Source organism: Antechinus flavipes, chromosome 1 (genome assembly GCF_016432865.1).
Source record: "Antechinus flavipes isolate AdamAnt ecotype Samford, QLD, Australia chromosome 1, AdamAnt_v2, whole genome shotgun sequence".
Classification (NCBI taxonomy): domain Eukaryota; kingdom Metazoa; phylum Chordata; class Mammalia; order Dasyuromorphia; family Dasyuridae; genus Antechinus; species Antechinus flavipes.
In genome coordinates, this window is record NC_067398.1 from 16,983,514 (window position 1) to 16,994,258 (window position 10,745).

Consider the following 10,745-nt stretch of genomic DNA (forward strand, 5'->3'; position numbering starts at 1 on the left):
TATATAAGATTATGAGTCTTAAAAAAAAGCAAGTATTCCTTTTGTTTTTCAACTTGCTGTAATACTTTGGTGTTAGATGTCATTCTTATTGACTATAATACTGGAATGGGGAGGTTACTTCGCTACCTCCACCACACCCTAAAAAAAAAAAAAGAAAGAAAGAAAACTTCTTGAAGCATTTTTTTTTCACTGTGCAAAAGAGACAAGAGAACTTTGAGAGTTATATGTTGAAATTAATTGTATAATGAATGTCTGCATTTTTTGACATTTTTTTCCCTATTGTGTGAAGAAACTTATTTTATTTGGTGTTTAGGTTCAGATTGAAATAAAATGTTAAAATATTCATAGAGGGAAGGTCAGAAGTCACAGAAAAGCTGGATAGTTTTGAAAATTATATAAAGGATTTTATATTTTAGAAGAAACTCAGTATACTAGAGATTCGTAGTTCCACATACAAATCATCCTCTCTATTTTATTATGTCAGTGGGAGTGTTCAATCATTATTAATTATTTTTTAAATAGTAAACATCTTTAAAAACACCATTTAGACTCCTGTGGGTCTCGGGCAGAGCGTGACTTGGCTTTTGTGTTGCAGCTCTCAAAAGCAGAGCTTGGAGCTCAGCAGTAACGTGAGTGTGCTGGAGAAGACCCGGAGAGAGCTGGAGAGCCAGGTGGGGTCCATGCAGGAGCAGCACCATCGGGACTCTGCCAGCTGGAAGACGCTGCTCAGTAAGGCTGAGAGCGAAGCCAGGGAGGTGCAGAAAGAGGTAAAGGGAAGAGCCGTCGTGCAGACCCCAGGGATGGGACTCCACGACAGAGGCCAGGGAGAGAGGACAGAGAGTGCTAGTGGCTCCCAGGGTCAGAGGGCGCCATGATGCCGGGGTCCCGGAGTGAAGAGGACCCGGCCCAAACCCTGGCTGTCAGTCGGCAGAGCTCTGGTCTCCTTCCTAGTTCTTGTGCCCTCTTTAACTCCCCACATCAGGAGATGTTTTCTATCCGATTGTTTCATCTGTCCCTGGTGGCAGAATACCTTCTGACCACTTCTGCCTGACCGTCACTTCTGCCATGCTGGGTTCTGTTCTCTTGGATCTATTAGGAAGATTTGCCTTCTGGGAGATTTGATTGTATAGCAAAAAGTAGCCCAGAGGATTTTCTGTGCATTTTTCTTAATGCCCAGGAATGTTTGCACTTTATAATAGCCTCCACATTCAGAGACCTTTTATTCATAAATCTCTTCCTTGAAATTAATAAGGGATTAGGTTAATCGGAAGCATAGTAGTTCTCAATCCTTTTTTGTTTTTTTTTTTTAATGAGAGGAGCCTTTTGTAATTCTGTTAATCTTTGAAATCACAGACAACTGACAGTAAACAGCCACTTACTGGGCTCTTCAGGAGCCAGTATTTCCTGTTATACAGATGTTCCTGCTAAGAACCATGACAACCCTTAGAAGGGACTATGGCAGCATCTCTACCTTCTGACCAGGGACCCTAGTGATTATTGAATGATGATTATAAATGAATGAATCAAGACAAATCAGTCTTTTATGTATTTCCCATGGCAGTTGTTAGAAGATGTTTCTTCATTCCGTGTAATGTTTTGTTTTTGCTTTCCTTTCTTTGTTGTGTCAAATTTGGAAATGATTGTTCTTCTGTCTTCGTGTTTGTTGCAAAAAACCTGTAAATTTCTTTGTGTTTTCTGTGGGTATTTTTATTCTGTAATGTGTGCTTCTTATCTTTTGTTAAATATGTTCAATCAGAGAGAGGCTTTACTTACCCTTTGCTGGATCACAAATTGTGTGCCAAATTACATATGCCATTGTTTAAACGACCTCAGCACTTTGTGGCCATCTTGTCACCCATATTCCATGATTCTATAATCCAGGAAGAATTATGCCTATGGAAGATGGTTTAGTTGTATGTTAATATGAAGGCATTAATCATTTTTTTCCATTAATCTTATGAATATTATAGTCACTGAACTTACTACTCAAGGACAGCAACATGTTGTCCCAACCTCTTGAGTGTTGGTAGTTACTGGATTGCATTAAAGGCAGCCATTCATTTGACTGTGTCTGAGCTTGCCAATACAGTTCATGTGCATTTCCCTTTTAGCTGGTTTCATATTAACATGGCATAATTATGTGGAGTCATCATGTTCTTGTGATATGAGATGGTCTATCCTTCCTTTTGCTGTGATTCAACTCAAAACTTCTTGTATATTATTCTATTATCCAAAATTTTGTGAATGTGTAACGCTTCGTGTATATGGAATTCACTGGAAATTAACTGGTATTGCTTTTGTATATTTGTATGCATTTCTCTTCACGCTCCTCCTCACCTTCCTTTTTCTCACGGCATCAGGGCATATAGGTGCTAGGTTACCTACCCCACTCTCCCAGCTTGAGCTAAGGAAGATAGCTGGGTAACTCGGGCTGCTGGCACTACATTACATAGAAGTTTATCTCTAAAACACTTTCCAGAGTAATCCTGATGACTTCACACCCTCCCCCCTCACTCCTGCACCCACTTGTGAGCCCTAAAGGGTTACAACCAGACAGACTTGCTGTTCTTATCGTCATGGTGGTTGTTGATGGGAGGATGAAACTATAAGACGGGAAGCCAAGGGCAGAGAATTCAGAAACGTTTATATTGGGCTTGGCAGACAGTTTTTTTTTCTTTGAAATAATAGGAACAAGCATGTTGTTCAGGTGCTTTTCAGTAATGTCCAGACTTCAAAACTGGGAGTTTTCTTGGCAAAGATACTGGAGGAGTTTGCTGTTACCTCATTTAACAGATGAAAGAACTGAGGCACACAGGGTTAAGTAACTTGCCCAGAGTCACTGAGCTCCGACGGATCGGAGGCTACATTTGCACTCAGGAAGTCTTGCTGACTCCAGGCCCAGTGCCCCCATCCAGAAACTCGCTGTCCTGCTTGGGGACCCCTGCCAGGGTATTTCCATTAGTCAGCACCATGAGGGGACAGTAGTCATTTTGTTCAGTTCCATCATTTCTTAGAAAAGGAAGCCGAGGTGACTTGCCAGAGGGGACCCAGGTAGCAAGTTGCAGAGGCAGGATTTCACCCTGGGTCTCTGGGTTCCATTGCATGATGAAAAGTATTTTATAAAGCTAAAACAGGCAGGGATTGGTGTCTCTCCAACCTGCCCAGTCACGTATCCATGCCCTGCCTAGGTTGGGGTCCCCAGTTGAGGACTTTGGTCCAAGAGGCTTTCTGCTGAACCCCAGACAGAGAGGAGCAGTTAAGATGGCCACCAAGCCAGAAGGCCTCTTGCCATTCTCTTTGAACCTCTTGTCTGAGTCTGTGCCCGATGCACATTGCAGTGCCAGGGTTTAGAGGACTTGGTACTGGAAGAGCCTGTTGGCCAGGCAGAGGGAAAGACTCTGTGCTCCAAGGAAACAGCTGCAGGCCTTTGGGTCGACAGTCGGGCTGGACCCTGGTGAGAAGTTTGTCTTGGGCATCCCTCATCAGTGACCCTCCAGGCCTCCTGGCCCGGCCCCAACTTTGCCTCATGTGCCAAAAACCATTCTTCCTCCTCCTCCTTGAAAAAGACCACAACCAACCAGCCACATTTTCTTAAGTACAACTAATCTCAGACTGACTCTGGATATGGACTCTCAACATTAGAACCTAGAGATCCCCTAGTTTAATATTCCAAGAATAATTTGCCTTTTTAAAAACCTACATAGTTAATGAAATTTCAGTCCTAACAAAATGAAATTGATCTTAGACATTGGTGTGGAGAGCTTTGGTGACAAAAAGAATCTTCAGTAATTGGAAATTTTGGGGGGACAGGGACTGTATTCAGTTTGCTTTGTTTAATTTACATTCAGCTCTTGTGTTTCTGTCCCTTTGAAAACTGTTTTGTCTTTCATTTGGGGAAGTGAAAAGCAGAGGCTGTGGGAGGCCCGTTCACACCCAGCCACAGACATGTCTTTCTGTCTATATTGTCCTGCTGTTTGTTTTGTCAGTAGCACACACTATGTTCGAGTTCAACCCTTCTTTTCGATCACAACCTCCAACCTGTAGGTTCCTAGAGATGGCACTTACCTGCAGCTTCAGAACAGAGCTAGAGTCAAATCCGTTTCATTCATCAGACATTTATTAGGAATCGTCCTGAGTCGAGGCATTGTGTCTAGGTTCTAGAGCTGAAGAAACAGCTTGCCCTCAGAGCTTACGTTCTGCTACACAACAGTCTCAGCAGAAACACACTCAAAACAAGGAAAGACCTTGGCGAAGCTCCGTGGAGGGACTTGGGCGGAGCCTTAAAGGAAGCTCTGGGTCTGAAGCAGGAGGAAATGAAGGCAGGCTTCCCTCCAGAAGGAGAGGAGAGATGGGACAAAGGAGCCGACCCAGGGCTTGGGGTGTCAAGCCCAGGGAAGAGCTGAGGGTCAGATGGGCCCGCATGTTCACTTTGTCGTGGGTTTAATGCAAAATGCAACTGGAGAGAGAGAACGCTTTTGGTCACATTGTAGCTCAGCCAGAGTTTGGTGTGGAGAGGCTATTTAGCAAGAGTTAATAGTTAAATAGTCCCAGGGCGAGGTCTCGGACTGGGCTGGTGGCCCTGCAAGTGGAGATTCATGGGAAGGACTGGTGTAGACACCGGGTAGGAGGTTTGGAAAGCAGGAGGCACAGGGAAGAAGATGCTGGTCCGGCTGGGGGGAGCGGTGGGCTGGGAGCTGGGAAGCCCATGAGCAGCGGCTTGGGACACGGCCCTGGGGGCTTCAGGACTGCAGGGCTGGGAGTGTTTCCCTGAAGAGATGTTCCTGTTGGCTCTTGTCACTGAAGCTTTGGAGCTGTCTTTTTCCTATTCCCTCATCCTCTCTTGGAAGCTCTCTGGGGAGGGGGATTCTGAGAGCTCAGAGGCCGGTAGTAGATTGTAAAATTCCTTGGCCACAAAGGCCTGCTGCCAGGAGTCGCAGTGAAGACTCCTCCAAGAAAGGCTGGGCTCTCCCCTGCCACGATTGTCCCGGACAGTGTAGAAGCCCGAGGAGCAGCCCGGCTGCACGCCCATTCTAAGCGGGGTCCGCCCACTGTTTTTTCTTTGCCTGTTGTAGTATGAAAGGACACAGTCTCAACTCTCCGAGCTGGAGGTGAAGTTTGAAAGGACCGAGCAGGAAAAACAATCCATCACCAATGAGCTCAGACAATGTCAAGACAGCCTGAAGCAGCTACAAGAAAAAGGAAACAATGTAAGTCTTTACAAACTCGGGGAAGGTTTGGATGAGGGACACAGACGGTAGGGCTTCAGTTGGTGTCTCCGAGTGTTACCCACTGGTGTCTTGGTGGACACTCAGCTCACCGTGCCCAAAGGAGTCATTGAAACACTGGTGGGCAGCAACAGGATACCAATATGAGTAAGTACTGGGGCTTTGGTGAGGGAAACCCCAGTTTGGGGGAAGAGGAAGCATCTCCTGATGAGCAGCCTCTCTTCTGAGGTGGGGTCTGAAGTTCACACCCTCCACAGTTGCCTTGTCTTCCACGTAATCTCTAGGATATCCCCTCCCCCCAATGACTGACGTGGTCACCAGAAGACTTTTGAGCCTTATTTTTATATCCAAATCATATTAAAGCCCAGGTTTGGTTTTTCTCCAGCCATATCTAATGGCATAATTCTCTTTAGTTTTTATATATATATAGTTAGGAAGATGGAAGGTCACTCCAGTCTTTTCTTTTTTTTGGAAATATTGTATAATGAAGAATGTTATGATCTAAACAATAACAAGAGTTTGTATTTGCTCTTTAAAAGAAACCTTAGATCCCTTTGATGTTGTTTTGTGTATTTGGTCCTTGCCGACCTCGTGAGCTTTGACTGGTGGGTGTTCTTTCAGTGTGACTGACTTTGCGAGTGTTAGTAGCTTTGACTCTTCTAAGTCTCCTGTCACTGCTTTGGGTACTGCAGTGGTCGTGACCGGCACGTTTCTGTGGGCGCTGGCATGAGGCTTGATTGGCAGCACCACCTGTAAGAGAGCAGCACCGCGCACGTCGCCGTGCATTTCACTGGTCACACACAGTTTGTCCTTCTCCGGGATACTCTCTGTTGACATATGATCTGGACTTGCTTCACAAGTTGAGGTCTTTTCAATTGGGGATAAGCCCTGGATGGAGTTTTTACAACCAAGTGACAATAATTTATTTCTATTTTAATAGCTATAGGAGGACTCTATAATAAATTTAGATTTTAAAGTTACTTCTTTCTTTAGTTTTGATTATACTTTCCTGATTTTGGAAATTCAGTTCTCTTTCTTTAAAAAATTACTCTAAAAAGGCATCTAGCATAATCAGAATTGTAGCCCCTGTGTCATCAGAATCGTTTCAAAAATAACTTCTCTCTTCAGTGATGTTTAAAAAGAAAAACTCTAAAATGTTTTTTGTTCGAGACAAACTTGCCATTTCATGATATAAAACCTCCAGCACGTTTTGTTAATTCACAGACACATATGTGTCCACACAGACATACCCCCCGATTGAAATTTGTTTCAGCAATATTACAATAACTTATTAAGAGAAATAATGGACTGGAATATTTTTTGCCAGTTTAATATGAGCCCTCTGATAACACGTAACTTAGACCTGTACAGCTTCTTTCTTGCCTTTTTTGAAAGGGAGGTTACTTCACAAATACTTTGGTGCCTCTAACTCAAGTTCAAGAAGCAGCCTCACTACTGGAGAATGTAGAAATGACTCCACTTGGTACGTGAGGAAAGGATTGGTCTGAGACCTCTGCCAGGAGTCAGGAAATAACCAGATGGATCTAAATCATTAGTGATCTCCAGTGGTTACGTTATCCAAAGTGGTTTGGGGCATATAGCTCCTACCTAGAGCAGTGCACTAACAAATGGTTTGGGCAGTTAATGTAAAATGGAACCAGGCATTTTTACGTAGAAAATTCCATTTCCGTGACTTGTTTTTTGAAAGGAATAACGTGCTAAGTTGGTATGCAACAGTCCAACTTTCTGTATTATGTTAGATGTCTTTGATACTTCTGATTCATGCCAGACTTAATGCTATAACTTAGCTTTCCCCCATCTCAATCATCTGATCTGATTTTTAGAACACAAAATGATTTTTAATTCCCTTCCCTTCTTTAGCCGTCCATATTCCAACCCGTCCCAGCCGTTTTCATCGGCCTATTCCTGGCTTTCCTGTTTTGGTGTTACGGTCCATTGTGGTAGAGAAAGGTACAAGCTCCCTGTTGAGTCGATGTCTGTCCGTCCCTGTCACCTCTCTGTGCCATATTTGTAAACTAGTGCATGGGGGAACAACACAGATGTTTTGTTTCCTGAAGCAAACCCTTCATTTGTGCTTCCTCCCACCCAAGCTCAACAATCAACTAATCATGTAACGTTCTGTCTGTTTCCTTTGTGGTGATACTAACCGTGAATTAATTCCAAACATATCAGTTGTTCAATGTTCAGCTTTCAGCTGGGTCTTTGTCTCTCGCAAAAGCAGAGTAAACTTTACGTCTCTAATGCTGCAGTGTCGGTCAGTACTTTCCAAAAGAAAATGAAAAGTTAACTCAGGTTTGAACAAGAAATGAAGAGTTTGCCTCTCCATTATAAGCCAGCTTATTTTTCCTCCCCAACTCATTCCCTTAATACTGTGGCAGTTATTTAATACTTTTTCTCTTTTCACTGTGGCTGTGAAGAAGATGAAAAAGGATGAAATTGGAATAATGGACTCATCTTAAGCCCTGCTCTTCTCTTCCGACACACCCTTGGCCATAGCTTTTAGATCTCTGACTTGTTATAGAAGAAACATTAGTTTCAAAACAGTGGATTTGGGTTTTTGGTTTGTTTTTGATGGGATTAGAGGTGGAAGATGGTCAGTACCCACTGAAAACAATTGAAAGGAAAGCTGACCACAAAATTAGATTGGTCAGTAAAAGGAAAGACTTAAAGTTGACTTCAGGGTTGGTTTGCATAGCCCTTTGATGCTACTAATTGGTGACCACATTCGTTTATCATGAAACCAATATGCAAACTGCTAAATTGAAGCCTACCTGAAGAATATCAAATACATATTTAACACAGACTTCAAACTATCTATTTTTAAGTCTCGTGTGGTCTTCAGGTCACGCTATCCTTGGCCCATTCACCTTTTGTGTAACTTATCTCATGCTGGATCTTTAATTGAGAAACCTAAAATTTAGTCTAAATGTATTACGGTAAAACTACTCTATACAGTTCATTATTTTAGACTGATGGAAAAACCTTGGTAATAGCACAAAGAAAAGGAGCTTGAATTCTGAGAAGTTTAACGGGGAAGTCTCTCTTCTAGGTGCCAAATGTGTAGCCAGGTTGAGAACGACTAAGGGCATTTCCTGGTGACGTGTTTTCCTTCTGCACAGTTGGCCACTGGAGTTGGACCTGCTGGTCACATTGCCTTTTTTGTTGTTGGGTTTTTTTTTTTTTTTTTCTTTCTTTCTTTTTTTTTTTAAATGAGTCTTCCTGGTTTAAGAAGACAAGATTTTCAGATAGTGAGAAGCAGAGTTAAAGTTCACTGGGCTTTGTCATGAGTTCTCAAGACTCTTTGAATGGAGGGCTTAGGTCACTAGGTGGTATGAAAGGCTGAGGGAAATGTGATATTGACTCTTGGTTTCTTTCTACACAGAGACACTGGCCTTGGATGCCCATGTTGGCAGCTCTGGTAGCTGTGACAGCCGTAGTGTTGTATGTACCAGGCCTAACCAGAGCTTCGCCATGAGAACTTTGGTTGGTTCCGTACCCTGCCCTCCTCTTAGAAGCTGGCGGGGAGAACAGATCCATTTTCTTCCTTTTTACCTCTTAATACAACAAAAGTGCAAGAAAAGGACAGTCGGGTCATTGCTTTAAATTGTATAAAATGTATCTGTCTATAAAGAGGGAATAAAATTGTGACTTTATTCTACTGTAAGCAATAATTTGCTTGCAATTTTTCATGTAATTTTTTTAATTAGTATGTTGAGATTCTAAATATTATGGTGGCCTAAAGTAGGCTTCTTGGTACCAAATTATTTATAACATTTAGGTCTATGGCTATTTTACTCTAGATGCTGATTGCCAGATAATTCATTTTCTGATTGGACACCCAAACCAGACAACTGATAAATACATGGGAAAAGAGGCACTGTGTGCTCAGTGCCGATCATTTTGAAATAAATATATGCACATATATTTTTTTTACATATTGACACCATTTTTACTTGCTATAAACCACTGAGCTATTGGGAACAAGACTTAGAGACAACTTCTACTTCCATAGATTTTTCAAGGAAAAGACACATTTGGAAAAGGTTCTTCTGTTTTAGCAGTGACTTGAGAAATATACATGCTTTTGTGCAGCCTTAAAGTGACTTGAAGATGTGGATGGCATCAACCTGGAAAAACTTTGTAATGGTGTGTGTATTTTCTTGAGTGAACTGAAGTATTTCTGGGAGCAAAAAGTTAACCATTTCACAACTACAGCAACAAGTAAACCAAACTATTCAATTGGAATGTAATTTATTCAACTTTATGCATTCAAAGTAAAGAGATCTTTACTTTTCATCTACAACATTTTAGGAAGCATGGTTTTTTTTTTTTTTCCTCCTCACTTATTCTTCCAAACATTGCTTTAAAAAAAGAAAAATGTGTCTTCTTTAGATAAACTTTTATTGACTTAACTTTGTTATGAGAGTTTGGAGTGCATCTATAGCTAATCGATCTACTGGACGAGGTGAATTTCTATAAACCCAGGGAATCTTAAGGTTAGGGATGCAAATGGCTTTTTTTTTTTTTTTTTTTTTTTTTTTTGTCTTTTTTTTTTTTTTAAACTGAGTAGTTTTGTTCATGAGAAGCACTACTTCAGTTGGGATCTTATCAGTTAAACGCCCAAGCTACGAAGTGAGCTCGACGGTTATGTCAATAAAGTTTACTGAAGTCTCTCTATTATACTGAAGTATTAACGGAGTGAAGGTTTTTTAGAAAATGGAAATGAGAAAAATCTCACAGAATTTGGCTTGGATTCTCCATGGCAATCTACAGGTCTCGCCAAATACTTAAATAGGAGTTTAGCATATAATTTGCCTTGTGAGGTTTTGGGGGTCATTGTTTATATGTTAAAGGTTATATTTTAAGCTATTGGGGATTTGCTGTTGGGAGAACCATTAGATTTATGGAAGAATTAGTCCGCTGATGACTTGTAGGAAATATCACCTTGTTCATTTCACCATTTTTCTGTTGCAGGAAGCTATTCCCCCACAGAATGCTCATATGCCAGTGGTACTCTGTACCTCTTGTATATAGGTTATTGCAAATATTGTTCTGAAATGCTTAACTTCAGAATTACATTTTTTAAAGTAAATAATTGTTTTAAATCTATTTTGTAAAGATATAAAGTACAATAGAATTTCTGGAATACAGATTAAACTATTTGCACTAACACACGTGATGTGCATGATTTAATAAAATAACTTTACTCTCCCTATGCATGTTTGAGTTGGATCTCATTTGAAATCTTTAGGGTTGATGATACTACGGGGTTCATAATACACCTGTCCTCAAGTGGCAGTATGACGGTCAGCCACGTATGCTATGTTGGGTATCCTTAGAAATTCCTAGAGATCTGTAAGCCTTGTTTAACTAGACTATCCTAAGTCTTCTACTCCCAACATATGTCTCCTTTTCATAACTGACAGTGTTGTGAACCAATCAAAAGATCTAGTCCGTAAACATAAGAAATGGTATCGTTATTCATGGTACAGGGTTTCT

At 41.4% G+C, this 10,745-nt stretch overlaps 1 protein-coding gene across 12 annotated transcripts in view; it reads left to right on the forward strand.

Moving 5' to 3' along the window:
* Nucleotides 1-10,461, forward strand: part of SLMAP (sarcolemma associated protein) — a 125,927-nt gene extending 115,466 nt beyond the window's left edge. For 8 of the 12 annotated variants that reach the window (XM_051979533.1, XM_051979579.1, XM_051979570.1 and 5 more), the window contains 3 exons: nucleotides 596-767; nucleotides 5,073-5,207; nucleotides 8,629-10,461. In XM_051979533.1, coding sequence (XP_051835493.1) covers nucleotides 596-767; nucleotides 5,073-5,207; nucleotides 8,629-8,721 — 400 coding nt within the window. In that variant the 3' untranslated portion in view covers nucleotides 8,722-10,461. Of the gene's footprint in view, nucleotides 1-595; nucleotides 768-5,072; nucleotides 5,208-7,106; nucleotides 7,197-8,628 lie in introns of all 12 variants that reach the window. The other 4 variants (XM_051979542.1, XM_051979587.1, XM_051979560.1 and 1 more) reach the window with 1 other exon arrangement.
* The last annotated feature ends 284 nt before the right edge of the window (nucleotides 10,462-10,745 follow it).